At 46.1% G+C, this 15439-nt stretch overlaps 1 protein-coding gene across 3 annotated transcripts in view; it reads right to left on the reverse strand.

Annotated features, from left to right (window-relative positions):
• LOC106561156 (S phase cyclin A-associated protein in the endoplasmic reticulum) overlaps positions 1–15439 on the reverse strand; it is a 140805-nt gene that overhangs the window by 48130 nt on the left and 77236 nt on the right. For all 3 annotated transcript variants that reach the window (XM_045688219.2, XM_045688216.2, XM_045688217.2), the window contains one exon: positions 10427–10563. In XM_045688219.2, coding sequence (XP_045544175.1) covers positions 10427–10563 — 137 coding nt within the window. The remainder of the gene's footprint in view (positions 1–10426; positions 10564–15439) is intronic.

The following is a 15439-nucleotide window of genomic DNA, read 5'->3' on the forward strand; positions in this document are numbered from 1 at the left end:
AGCCTTAGCTTACCTAACTGACTGAGAATATTGGTTCCTGACATCCCTGAAAAGTTGCATATCGCGGGGGCTATTCGATGCTAATGCAGAACGCCACAGGATGTTTTTGTGCTGGTCAAGGGCAGTCAAGTCTGGGGTGAACCAAGGGCTATATCTGTTCTTAGTTCTACATTTTTTGAAATGGGGCATGCTTATTTAAGATGGAGAGGAAAGCACTTTTGAAGAGCAACCAGGCATCCTCTACTGACGGGATGAGGTCAATATCCTTCCAGGATACCCGGGCCAGGTCGATTAGAAAGGCCTGCTTGCTGAAGTGTTTTAGGGAGCGTTTGACAGTGATGAGGGGTGGTCGTTTGACCGCGGACCCAGTACACACGCAGGCAATGAGGCAGTGATCGCTGAGATCCTTGATGATTTGCATGAGATTGAGGGCATCTAGCTTAGATTGTAGGACGGCCGGGGTGTTAAGCATGTCCCAGTTTAGGTCACCTAACAGTACCAACTCTGAAGATAGATGGGGAGCGATCAATTCACATATGGTGTCCAGGGCACATTTGGGGGCCGATTGGGGTCTATAACAAGCGGCAACGGTGAGAGACTTGTTTCTGGAAAGGTGGATTTTTAAAAGTAGAAGCTCGAATTGTTTGGGCACAGACCTGGATAGTATTACAGAACTCTAAAGGCTATCTCTGCAGTAGATTGCAACTCCGCCCCCTTTGGCAGTTCTATCTCGTCAGAAAATGTTATAGTTAGGGATGGAAATTTCAGGATTTTTGGTGGCCTTCCTAAGCCAGGATTTAGTCACGTCTAGGACATCCAACATCCATACAGTGCTATGTGAAAAAACCTGCGTTTGCAAATGTAATATCATACAGTATTGTAGAGGGATTTGGATGGGTTAATGGAAGATAATTCGATCAGAAACACAGGGCTCCAGAGCAGACTGTCACTGTAGGTCAGTGTGGCCCGCCAGCAATATTATTTGGCCCCCTCAAATTAATGACGAATACTATAATTTTTTATTATAATAATTTTAAAAACTCGGACCTACGATGCAGGAAGGAAGTTACCCCACCTAAATAATGCAAAAGTTACATGTTAACTTCATTCATGAGGAAAGAGAATGCAGGCGACAGTAAACAGATGGAGAAAAACTACACCAGTCGAGTAATTCATTTCAACAATAATCTTCATTTCAATTTGACTTTACAAACAAGAAGAGGGCTTAATTGGAGTTTATTTCTTCTAAACCTAGGCCTATATAAAATGACAACAACTGGCTGAGGCTTAACAGCATCTTTAACAATAAAGAAATGTGGCCTAATTAAAGTGGGATGTTTTAATTAGGCCTATTTACAATGACAGCTAGCCCAAAATGTAGCATGCTACATAAAAAAATAATTTAAAGAAAAAAAGGCAATGTCTGTTAATGTCTGTATCAGGAGTCTCGGTGTCACCACTACTCCCGCTCCTCCCCTAGCGGAGGATACTCGACAACCAGTCGACCCAGCACAACAGCCCATTCAGCAACCTACTGAGGTCAGCGATGCCCATTTGTCCCTCCCAGATAAATATGACGACACCCCATCTAAATGCCATGGCTTCCTACTTCAGTGCTCCCTCTACTTTACGCACCAGAGGGGAGTCCCCACCACCGAGAGCTCCAAGGTTGCCACTGTTATTTCTCTGCTGACTGGGCAGGCTTTGGAATGGGCCACAGCCGTCTGGGAGAGAGGAGATGAGCTAGATTCAAATGCAGCTTCGATCATCCCCTATAGGGCAGAGAGTGGGGTGAGTGCTTACTCCAATTACGCAAGAGGGACCAGACAGCTGCCGAGTACACGCTCATTTTCCGGACAGTAGCAGCATCCAGCGGATGGAACGAGCCGGCGCTTCGTACGCTATTCCGAAGAGGTCTGGGCAAGGAGGTCCAGACGGAACTGGCCTTTCGAGACGACAACCTCACTTTGGACGCACTCATTGTGATGGCCATCCATCTGGATAACCTACTACTGGAGCGTCGGTACTCTCATCGCTTCTCTCCCTCCCTCAGGGAACACTCTGGATCAGAGCCTGAACCCATGGAGGTAGAGGTCTCACACCTCCCCACGGCGGAACGACGCAGACAGCTGGGGCTCTGTCTGTATTGTGGACAAGGAGGCCACCAGATCCAGCGGTGTCCGGCACTTCCACGAGCAGAGATTGACGATCACGTGATCTTCCACCTCATAGGACAGGAGTGAGTATTCCATCTTCATCACTTTCTGCTAAACTCTTTTTGGTGTCCATCACACTAGTTGACTGTCCCTCATGTACTGTGTCTACAGCGTTAGTGGATTCCGATGCAGCAGGGAATTTTATTGACCAGACCCTTGCCTCATCTCTTAACATCATCTCCTACCCGCTCTCCTCTCCTTTTCCGGTTCAAGCCCTTGATAATTGGCCATTAGGATCCGGAACCATCACACACACACACATCACCCAACCACTCGCCCTCACCGTGGAGTCCATTCATCAGGAGAACATCCCCTTCATCACCAGTGCACCGGGTCACAAGATCGGCCTCCCTTGGCTTCAACGCCATAACCCCACCATCTAATGGTTGAGGATGCGAATCACAGACTGGTCACCCGAATGCCGGAGGACCTGCTTCCCCATTCCCTGTGGTTCCAAGTCGGTTGAGAGTCCTGTGGTTGCCCTTCAGCCCAATATCCCGGAGGTATACTAGGACCTGCTGGAGGTATTCTCCAAGACCCGCGCCACCGGTCTTCACCCTCATCACCCCTGGGACTGTGCCATCGAACTGCTGGCAGGGTCTGCGCCTCCGCACAGATGCATTTACCCTCTGTCGGTGGCTAAGACCCAGGCCATGGAGGATTACATCCAAGAGGCGCTTCAACAAGGTTTCATCTGCACGTCCACTTCTTCTGCGTCGGCTGGTTTCATCTTCGTGACCAAAAAGGATGGAGGGTTACATCCATGTATTGATTACCGAGGACTCAACAAAATCACCAAGAAGTACCGTTACCCTCTCTTTGGTGCCGGCAGCCATCGAACAGCTCCGCGAGGCCTGGTTCTTTACCAAACTGGACCTGCGGAGTGCTTACAATCTCATCCGCATCCGGGAGGGGGGAAGACTGCGTTTAGCACAATGTCTGTTCACTACGAGTACTTGGTGATGCCATTTGGTTTAGCCAACGCTCCGTCAGTGTTCCAGGCATTCGTTAACAAGGTGTTCAGGGACATGCTCGGATTCCAGGTCGTCGTGTAAATCGATTACATCTTGGTCTACTCGGCTACCCTGGAGGATCACATCACTCACGTTCGAGCAGTCCTGAAACATCTCCTGGCTAACCACCTGTTCGTCAAGGCTGAGAAGTACCAATTTCATTAGAGGGCTGTCTCCTTCTTAGGCTACCAAATCAGCCAGCAAGTAGTGTGGATGGACAACAGGAAGGTAGATGTGGTCAGGTCATGGCCAGTCCCAACCACCATAAAAGGGTTACAACGGTTTTTGGGGTTACCAAATTCTACTACCGTTTCATCAGGAATGTCAGCTCTGTCGCCGTCCCTCTCACTTCAAGGGTGGGCCCTGTAGGTTGGTGTGGACCCCAGCAGCCAACGAGGCCTTCCGTCTCCTCAAGGGACATTTCACCGGCCCATTGCTCTAACACCCAGATCCCATGATATCCTTTGTGGTGGAGGTGGACGCGTCAGAGGTGGGCGCGGGGGCAGTTTTGTCTCAACAACAGGGTAAGCCACAGAAATGGAATCCTTGTGCATTTTACTCTAAGAATATGCACATGGAGAGGAATACGACGGTGGCGGCGATCGAGAGCTCCTGGCAGTGAAGTTGGCATTAGTGGAGACACTGGCTGGAGGGCGCCAAGGAACCATTTGTCATCCTCACCGACCATTGGAACCTGGAGTACATACAAACGGACAGCGAGGAGGCTGAATCCGCACCAAAGCAAGGTGGGCCCTTTTCTTCACAAGGTTCAACTTCACGCTGACCTATCGCCCAGGTTCAAAGAACACCAAGGTCGATGCCCTGTCCAGTCTCTACGATTCGGGAGAGGGTCCTGTCCAGAGTGCACCTGTAATCCTTTCCTACGGAGTCGTAGCTCCAGTGGTCTGGGACAAGATATGGACATTCGCCAGGCTTTGGAGAGGGAGTCCGCACCCCTTACCTGTCCTCCTGAGCTCATCTACGTTCCCATGGGGATAAGGGACCGGCTGCTGACCTGGGCACACACAGCTATCATCGCTAGACATCCAGGTATTTCTTGCACTACTCCATCTCTGAGAAGTACTGGTGGCCCACTTTGGCGCAGGACGTCACTCGCTACGTCAACTCCTATTCCGCATGTCCCCAAACCAAATCCCCCTGGAACACTCCAGCAGGGAAACTCCTTCCCCTTCCCGTGCCTCAGCATCCCTTGTCCCATATAGCCATTGATTTGGTTACCGAACCCCCCTCTGACGGTTTCACCACCATTTTGGTGGTTGTGGATAGATTTTCTAAATCCTGTCGTTTAATCCCTCTTCCTGGTCTCCCTACTGCTCTCCAGGTCGCAGAGGCACTATTCCAGCAGGTCTTCCGGCATTATGGTTTTTCGGAGGACATCGTCTCTGACCGTGGCCACAAATTCACATCACGGGTATGGAGAGCCTTTATGGAGAAGCTCGAGGTCTCAGTCCAACGGGCAGGTGGAGAGGATGAACCAGGAGCTGGGGAGGTTCCTGAGGAGCCACTGTCAGGACCATCAGGGAGAGTGGGCTCGATTCCTTCCATGGGCAGAGTATGCCCAGAACTCGCTACCTCACTGCTCCACTGGGTTGACCCCCTTCCAGTGTGTTCTGGGTTTTCAGCCGGCCCGGGCTCCGTCAGGGTCAGATTGAAGCTCCTGTGGTTGATGAGTGGTTCAGGCGCACAGAATAAATGTGGAGCGATGCTCATGTGAGACTCCAGTGCGCCGTCCACCGTCAAAAGGAGCAGGCAGACCACCACCGCAGCGCCGCCACCGCAGAGTCCCTGGTTGTGGGGCCGTTCAAGGTTCTCCGGAGGATCAACGAGGTGACGTATAAGTTAGAGCCTCCCAGTAACTACCGTATCTCACCTTTTCATGTCTCCCTTCTCAGGCCGGTGGTTCCTGGTCCCCTAGCTGATGCTGTCCCCCACGACACCCCTCCACATCGAGAGTAGTCTGGCCTATGCTGTCAGATCTCTACTGGACTCCCGACATTGTGGGGGTCGGCTTCAGTACCTGGTGGACTGGGAGGGGTATGGCCCAGAGAAGCGGCGTTGGGTTCCGGTGGAGGACATTCTGGATCCCAACATCATCCGTGATTTCCACCTTCGCCGCCCGGACCAGCCCGCTACTTATCATCGGGGCCGTCCCTCTGGTTGGCGTCATCCTGTGGCTGGAGCGGGGGGGGGGTACTGTCACATCTACACCCGCTCCTCCCTGCCGGCGTTCAACGTCACCGGTATAGGTATACTAACCACAAGATCTGTCATTACCCACACCTGGCATCAATTATTACATGCACCTGTACGTCATGAGGCACACCTGAACTACAACACCTCCCCTATATCTGGCATTCCCTTAGGTTCAATCCCCAGTCAGTATTGATCCCGTGTTTATGCATACGCACTACTGTTATGTTGTCTCGTTCCATGTTTGTAGTTTTATTAAACGTTTCATCTGCACCTCGACTCACAGCGACTTCGTTACACTCGGGCTAGGCTGCTCCTGTAATGAATGAACAAACAGAAAATACTGTCAGCATGAGACATAAATAGCCTTCGATAAGCACTCACAATAATGACAGTATTTACTAAATACAGTCAACTAGCTACTAAGTTACTTACTCAATGGGAAAAGTTGCATTTCCCCTCGGACACAATCTTGTGGATGTCGGTTGAGATGGATGTGATTTTGATGCGCAAGCAGTCCTCGATTATGTGAAAGCCGGTTCCTGTCATGAGTCTTGATTGCATTCATAAGAGGAAAAGGAGGACTCGCAGGTGTAAGTCGTACCAAACATTGTTAGCACATAAAATGTACGTTTTTTTATTGTGCTGTATTCCTCTGAGCATGCCACTCAAACCGCACACAGGGACTAGGAGAAGTTGTCCCTCAGCTGTTTGAAGTCTTCCATCACCTCTGTGACAATGCTGCGGCCTGGTCCCTCTGCGTTTCGTTTCTTCAGTGTGCCAAAGTGCAGTAGCCTTCCAGATGACAAGTCCAAGTCGACCAACTCAAGCTTCCTAGTAAAGGCCTCCAGGTTTTCCACCATGTCCACAAATGTTTTCCCTCTTCATTGTAACTGCAAATTTAACCTGTTTAAGTGACAATGTCACCCAAAAAAGCAATACGAAGGTGGTCAGATGCTGCCCTCATTTAGCTTTTTCTGAGAAAATACACAACCTAGTCATGCAGCTCACAGAACCTCTCCAGTGCGTTCCCTTTACTCAGCCAACGCACATCGTTGCGAAGCAGGAGATCGTGGGTTGCCTTCTCTGATTCTGTCAAGCTTGCGTAGAAGATGGTGTTGGGTGCTTGACGTCTACCTGCCCAAGTTGAATATGCGCATTACTTTATCCATCCCCGTTTAGTCTGGCACACAGCACACTAGGCGGCAGGTAGCCTAGTGGTTTGAGCGTTGGACTAGTAACCGAAAGGTTGCAAGATTGAATCCCCGAGCTGACAAGGTAAAAATCTGTCGTTCTGCCCCTGAACAAGGCAGCTAACCCACCGCTCCAAGGCCGTCATTGAAAATAAGAATTTGTTCTTAACTGACGTGCCTAGTTAAATTAAGGTAAAATAAAAAATTAATAAAACACTCTGATGGATGAGACAATGCAAGCCATTCATTTGGGGGGGCAATTTCCTTCAACCTGCTGACCCTGCCCACCATAGCAGGAGCCCCGTTGACTTTTTTGAATGACAGGCCATGTTGTGTAAAAATTCTTCCAGCTTTGTGAATATAATGTCTCCGGTGGTGTTCTTTGAGGGGAATCAGTGCCAGCAGCTATTCTTGAAATTCATTTCCATCAAAATAACAGACATGTACACACACAACTGTGCTTCCGTCAGTGTTGTCAGTACTAATCAATAGCCAGTGAAAAATGCTCAGCCTGATTGAGCCCCTCTAGAACAATCCTATGCACATCATCCGCCAGTGCACGGATGTAGCGGCCGGCTGTTGACACAGACAGGGGCACCTGTTTGACAGTTCCTCCAAAACTGTCACCATGTACCAAAATACCTGCGCGTCTGTGAAGGGCATGTTGTGTTTGGTTAAAACCCGGGAGGCACTTGTGACCTATTGTTGGGTCAGGCCACAAAGGAGCATTCTTGTGCCGTGTGTGTAGCTAGCAGTTAACACTTCAATTTCTCTGTCTGGGCCGGGAAGGCCACTTTGAAAGTGCCATGCATAGATTCATAATGACGTCTGAGATAACAAATAATTCAAACAGCGACATTTTCATTGCAAATAAGACACTGGCTTGACATTGGCGAAAGATTGTAAGATGAACGCATATCTCTGTCCATTCTTTCCTGAAACTTAGATTTTCATTATCCACCTTTCTTTTGATAGGAGTGGTTGATGTTCGTAGTAGATAGGTAGTGGATGAAGTGGTTCTACTTTGAGAGTGACATTTTCTCTTGCTAGTAAGCTAATTGTTCTGAACTAATGTGGCCATTCGAAAAAAGTATAGCCTACAGTAGGCTACATAGACCTGTTTCTCCCCACTAATCACAGCACAGAGAAATAGACAACAATAATAACTTAATAGAAACGTTGGGGATTTTATTAGTGTAATCAGATCAAAATTATTATGTTACTGTCATTTAAATGATGTACTCATCAGATGTGTTAAAACATTTTGTTCAATTTGTTGTGTAGGCCTATTAATTGTGCTAATATTTTATATGCAAATTATGTTCTGGCCCGCCGACTACTAGCTCCGAAAAATGTGGCCCCCATGTGAAACCTAGTTGTGTACGTACATTCCCACACAAAGACTACTGGATTAACCAAGGATGTATGCATTTTCACAATTCTGAGAGAAACTTAACATGACACACTATTAGTACTGTCTTCTCCGAATGTATGAAAACAGAAAGATTGTTTACCGTGAGAACAGACCATAAATTGCATTACCAAAGAGGCATTACTCCGAGATATTCAGAGCCTGGTGTGAAGGCAAGGTCAGGGTCCTTAAATGCTATAGCCACTCTGAGTAAACCGATCAGCTAAACGGCTAGTGGGGTGACGAAGGTCCATCATTCTATCACATTATTTAACATGTCCTCCAAGACGACTGAATAAAAAAATGCTGCTGCTTCACCAGAACTTGAACTATACCTGGCCCGTTTGTCATTCCTAATATTACAATATTCATCTCTGACAGGTTTACACCCACCCAGGTTAAACGGGGAGCAATTGCTGAGCCATTCATCATGCTCCGCAGCAGGCTCAGCTAAATGGGCTGCGGCTATAAATATTAGTAATCAGCAATAAGAGAAAAAGCACAAATCTACAATGCAGAACTAATAATAAATTCATCACAGTCTGCTCTTTTATTAATCTGGACTGGGCTGGCCCTGACTGACTAAAGACAGCCAATGCTGTAAAATTAGTTTTATATTGTTACATGTATTATATAGTTTTATATTGTTACATGTATACTGTTTGATGCTGTGTTACTGTATATACTGTGCATTATGGCAAAACAGTCAGGGTGCACCCAAATGGACAGGTTGTTTTAACTACAAGTCGGCTTGATGAGCCTGAAACCTCTAGTGGTTTCCCTGGGGCCTCATCTCACAGGACCATTGTGTGTATATGGACCCCTTCAGCTCCTCTACTGGGTGAAATGAGTATTGCTGTGATGACCTATCCAGGTTCCACACAGGAGTGTCTTTGTGTGCCCACCTCCTTCTGAGCTCCACTAACACACTACTGACTCTGTTCCCAGCCAAGGGAAACACACACAGCGGGCTACAGCCAAACGGCTTGCACTACAGGAGCAGGTACACACTTCCAAATCCATGTTTCAAAGTTCAGAACGCATCCCGACGCAAAATGACATGCTACTTACATGCCTTTTCAAGAGCATATTTTCATCAGAAAAGCAGCCCAATATTACAGGAAAAAAGAGAGCCAAACTGTGGGTTAAACTGTGTTCAGCAGTTTATGATGGAGGGGATAAAAGCCCGCCTCAGAGTCCAATGAAAACATCTCTTGCATTTTACAGACACCCTGCCATGCTCCAATAAAACGGCTCATTTCCACTCAGCGGTGGAACTGCTCACCTTTATGCTAGTTGGGGCTTTGTGTTATTTACTACCTCTAAAAGCCTTGTGCCTCTGAGTGCTAGTCTCAGCAGGGTTAGGGCTGGGGCTGAGAGAGAGAGGGCTGGGGATGGGGCTAGGGCTGGTGAACAGAGGCAGATCATGTCACTTTCTCAGCAGCAAGCTACTCCATAAGCGAACAGAAACACTCATGACAAACTTCACTGAAAGTGAAGTACTATAGAATAAAGTACTAAATATTTAATATGTTGGATACTTCTGCCCCCTCAACCAGTCCCCTTTAAATAAAACATAAGTCGGACATATAATGAGAAGCTGAGTTATGTTAAAATGTTAGCGGGCGCTGCTAAAAATAGACTGTATAACAAAGTGGATCCATCACAAGGTGAGTGAGTGTCCTGATAATAAAAGTGACTACAATACAGGACCGTTTGCTCGTAAGAGTTAACGACGCGCATAAGACACATGTCATTTCAGGTGCTGCACCCCCCAGGCCGCCACAGTCCAACCTGCCCCGTGACAAACAGCACATCCCACAACTTTCTCTCTACTCTGCCGTGTCCCTATCCTGCCCCCCAACCCCTTCCTTCCTCCCTTGTTGTGACAGGCTACTAAACTGATTGAGCCCATGCTTGGGATCTGACACGGAGGCGCGTTGCCTCCTATTTGTTGATTACTATTGATTTTCTTTGATACTTCATTTAAAAATCAATAGCCCGGAGAAAGAAAAATAGGCACGGTTTACACATACTTTAACATACTATTGTCCACTGGAGGCGGCTTCAGTTTTGGCAGAACCCTGGCAGCAATTAGGGGGAGAGCTCTTAACAGGTGAAAGCCAGGGCCTCAGATCGATAACCATTTTTCTTCCCCAATCACAGAAAGTGGCCATAAATTAAGCTCATCAGTGTTATTCTGTGGACAGCTGTGATGCACATAACGTCTGCTTCCATCGCCTTGTCACTCAAAGCACCCCGCCGAAGGCAGCGCTGTCCTCTGTGCCTGAGAGGGTGTCACAGACAGGGAGGGGGAGAGAGAGTGAGAGGGAGAGCGAGGGGGAGAGAGGGAGAGAGAAGAGGGACAGATGGATGCATCACCTGGAGTTCATGCGTCCGCGGAGCTTCTTTGCCTTCTTGCGTGCCTTCTGCCTCTCCTCTCCGTCCTTCACACTCTCAGAGGAGACAGTGCTGTCCGTCACAATGTCCACTATGTACTTCTTTAAGGAAAGATGCTCCTGAAACACATGCAAACATTTCATTACAACTAATCTCATTATTAAAAATGTGTCCAACAGTGTAAGCAAATGTGATGCTGATATGAAATTGTAATGGACACAAGGAGTGAGGAAAGAAGGTTAAATGAAAAAGGCAGGCAATTATCTAGGGTCCCATTTTTCCTTGGTAGACATAACCTCTGGCACTGAGAAGCCTGTGAGTCCACCTGCTGCCTGGCACCCATGGTAATGCTGAATTAGGTAGAGGTTTTGCTTCCAGTCTAAAATGTGCCACACCAGGTCTGTCAGATCAGATGCTGCTGATATCTCCACCAGGAGACAGAGGGATGAAACCCAATTTAAAAAACATGATGTATGTGCAAAAAAATCAATTACCCAATTATGCTGTCATCCAGAATCCTAGAGGATGGAATGGTCTAACTAGATAACAGTATCCATTCAGCAGCCTGGCATGCATGAGGCATTCCATTTATTTTTGTTAAGTGTTGGCAGTGCACCTGCTGCTTGAAAAGGGGTTTCAGAAGAAACTCTTGAAAGAACGGTGTTATCATAAGCACACTAGAGCTAGAGAAGACCTACAGTTAACCATGTGCTAAAGTGCTCAATAATCCATGAGCAATAGCGATCACAAACAGGATCGGGAATCAATTCTTACGGCTTCACTGTTTTGACTTATTGATTTGTTATCAACCTGATCAGAGGCACCCTTACGAAAAAAGATTGCAGTCAGAGTGCAGTATAACTGCAGTCCAACTTCAGTATGCTGCAAATACTGTGTCTAATATATATATATATATATTTTACTGCAGTAATGTTGCAATATAACTACAGTTACAGTACCATGTAACTAGTACACTGCAGTGCTTCATTCTATAGCTAAAGGACTCCTGATACATCCAGGAGTGATAAGTATAATTTTTTGGCTTAATCTGTTGTATAGTTGTTGTTTTTTGCTAGCTAGGGCTATCTACTTTAAGTCTGTCTTCCCAGTAGCCTACTTGATGTGTTAACTGCTGACTGCTCATAAATTGCAGATGATTGACACATTAACCAGGATTACTGTTGGGGATAGGGGGCAGTATTGACACGGCTGGATAAAAAACGTACCCGATTTAATCTGGTTACTACTCCTGCCCAGTAACTAGAATATGCATATAATTATTGGCTTTGGATAGAAAACACCCTAAAGTTTCTAAAACTGTTTGAATGGTGTCTGTGAGTATAACAGAACTCCTATGGCAGGCCAAAACCTGAGAAGATTTCAAGCAGGAAGTGGCCTGTCTGAGAAGTAGTGTTTCATCTTGGCTCTTTTTATTGAAGACTCAGGATCTGTGCAATAACGTGACACTTCCTACGTCTTCCATAGGGTCTCAGAGCCCGGGAAAACGTTGAACGATATCGAGGCAGGCTCTGGCTGAAACACTTTATCGTTTTTGGCAAGTGGCCACTCAGAGTACTATGGGCTTAGGCGCGTGCCCGCTTCGACCGAATGCTTTCTTTTCCTTTGTCTGTTTATCTAAACGCAGATTCCCGGTCGGAATATTATCGCTTTTTTTTTTTAGAAAAATGGCATAAAAATTGATTTTAAACAGCGGTTGACATGCTTCGAAGTACAGTAATGGAATATTTAGAATTCTTTTGTCACGAATTGCGCCATGCTCGTCACCCTTATTTAGCCTTTAGGATAGTGTCTAGAACGCACGAACAAAACGCCGCTGTTTGGATATAACGATGGATTATTTTGGACCAAACCAATATTTGTTATCGAAGTAGAAGTCCTGGGAGTGCATTCTGACGAAGACAACAAAGGTAAGAACATTTTTCTTATAGTAAATCTGACTTTGATGAGTGCTAAACCTGCTGGGTGTCTAAATAGCTAGCCCTGTGATGCCGGGCTATCTACTGAGAATATTGCAAAATGTGCTTTCACCGAAAAGCTATTTTAAAATCGGACATATCGAGTGCATAGAGGAGTTCTGTATCTATAATTCTTAAAATAATTGTTATGCTTTTTGTGAACGTTTATCGTGAGTAATTTAGTAAATTCACCGGCAGTGTTCGGTGGGAATGCTAGTCACATGCTAGTCACATGCTAATGTAAAAAGCTGTTTTTTGATATAAATATGAACTTGATTGAACAAAACATGCATGTATTGTATAACATAATGTCCTAGGGTTGTCATCTGATGAAGATCATCAAAGGTTAGTGCTACATTTAGCTGTGGTTTGGGTTTATGTGACAGTATATGCTAGCTTGAAAAATGGGTGTCTGATTATTTCTGGCTCGGGTACTCTGCTGACATAATCTAATGTTTTGCTTTCGTTGTAAAGCCTTTTTGAAATCGGACAGTGTGGTTAGATTAACGAGAGTCTTATCTTTAAAATGGTGTAAAATAGTCATATTTTTGAAAAATTGAAGTAATAGCATATCTAAGGATTTGAATAACGCGCCACAGGATTCAACTGGCTGTTGAGTAGGTGGGACGCAAGCGTCCCACCTAGCCCATAGAGGTTAAGGGGCAGGGCAATTTGTGATTGTTGTTGTTTTCGTAATCAGAGGCTGTATTGGAGGGGGAGTGGTTTCTCCTCTCCTAGGCAATCATCAGTTAGTACCAGGTGGTGTGCTCTTCACCTCTGTAAGGCAATTGGTATTTAGTGTTAGTGTTTCAGTCTCTGTTTTCTCAGCAGCAGCTATAAGTGGCGGTCTCGTTGCAAAAACTAAGACCGTCACCGAAACAAAGACTTCTGCAGTGTTGTTCTGAGGAGTTGTTCGAGGAAGGAAAGAGGGAAAGTGTTATCTTTTGATTTATATGTAAATGTAAGTGCCTTAATGTATTTGGACTCAAGGAGGGTTCAAAATGTATATATAAATAAAAAAATTACAAAAACATCACATTTACATAAGTATTCAGACCCTTTACTCAGTACTTGGTTGAAGCACCTTTGGCAGCGGTTACTGCATTACAGCACACCTGTATTTGGGGAGTTTCTCCCATTCTCCTCTGCAGATCTTCTCAAGCTCCGTCAGGTTGGATGGGGAGGTGACCAAGAACCCAATGGTTACTCTGACAGACCTTCAGATTTCCTCTGTGGAGATGGGAGGACCTTCCAGATGGACAACATTCTCTGAAGCACTCCACTAATTAGGCCTTTATGATAAAGTGGCAAGACGAAAGCACCTAAAGGACTCCCAGAAACAAGATTCTCTGGTCTGATGAAACCAAGATTGAACTCTTTGGCCTGAATACAAAGCATCACGTCTGGAGTAAACCAGGCACCGCTCATCACCTGGCCAATACCATCCCTACGCTGAAGCATGGTGGTGACAGCATCATGCTGTGGGGATGTTGTTCAGCGGCATGGACTAGGAGACCAGTCAGGATCGAGGGAAAGATGAACGGAGCAAAGAACAGAGAGACACTTGATGAAGTCCTGAGCACTCTGGAGCAGGTTCTCAGACTGGGGCAAAGGTTCACCTTCCAACAAGACTACGACCCTAAGCACACAGCCAAGACAACGCAGGAGTGGCATCGGGACAAGTATCTGAATGTCCTTGAGTGGCCCAGCCAGAGCCCGGACTTGAACCCAATCGAACTTATGTAAATGTGATATCTGTATTTTTTGTTTTTTATAAATTAGTAAAAAAAAAATATATATATCTAAAAAACAGTTTTTGCTTTGTAATTATGGGGTATTGTGTGTAGATTGACGAAGGGGAATACATTTTTTTTATCCATTTTAGAATAAGGGTGTAACAAAGTGTGGAAAAAGAGAAGCGGTCAGAATACTTTCCGAATGCACTGTAAGTACCCGCTAGAGAAGGTTGCAGGGTGTCCATCTTTAGCATATGCATCAGATGCATATGCAAGGCACGCAAACATGCTTGATGAAAAACGTATTGGTAAAAAAGTGCATAAACTATTGTAAAGGATTAATTGCATTAATAAATATTCATGGGGCCTCCTGAGTGGCACAGCGTTCTAAGGCACTGCATCGCAGTGCTTGTGGCATCACTACAGACCCGGGTTCGATCGCAGGCTGTTTCACAGCCGGCCATGACACCCATGAGGCGGCGCACAATTTGTCCAGCATTGTCCGGGTTAGGAGAGGGTTTGGCCGGACGGGATTTCTCTGTCCCAACGCGCTCTAGCGACTCCTTGTGGTGGGCCGGGCGCCTGCAAGCTGACTGCGTTCGCCAGCTGGACGATGATTCCTCCGACACGTTGGTGCAGCTGGCTTCCAGGTTAAGCGAGCAGTGAGTCATGAAGCAGTGCGGCTTGGCAGGGTCGTGTTTCAGAGGACGCATGGCTCTCGACCTTCGCCTCTCCCGAGTCCGTAGGGGAGTTGCAGCGATGGGACAAGACCGAAATTGGGGAGAAAATGACTTGTTTATATAGAGTCAAGGATATGTTTGTATAATTCTAGAAAGAAACATAGGCCTATAGCCCATTTTAGTTTCCCTTACAATAAAAACAGTGTAATCCATTAGATCAACTTTATTCATAGATTCATTAGTAAGAGTTATAGTAATTAATAATGTCCAGTTACAGCTTCTTTTGACAAGGCAGAAATTAAAAGATAGAAATAATAATATTATAACCAGGCAGGTGCACAGGTGAATTTATTTGCTGTATTTCTAAACAAAAGCACCAGTGCATGGACAATTGTAAAGGCTTAATTGCATAAAGAAATATTTGTGGAAATATATTCATGACAAGATATAAAAACAGTCATTTGTTGATTGTGTCAGACACTGTTCCCTTATACACGTGCATTTCCGCATGACTCAATCGCATCTTCTCTTTATGCTTCGTGTCCACAGTCATCACACAGCTTCAGGGCTTTGTGTGAGCAAGCCCCACAAACAAATTGGCTG

Source organism: Salmo salar, chromosome 10 (assembly GCF_965601325.2).
Source record: "Salmo salar chromosome 10, fSalSal1, whole genome shotgun sequence".
Lineage (NCBI taxonomy): Eukaryota > Metazoa > Chordata > Actinopteri > Salmoniformes > Salmonidae > Salmo > Salmo salar.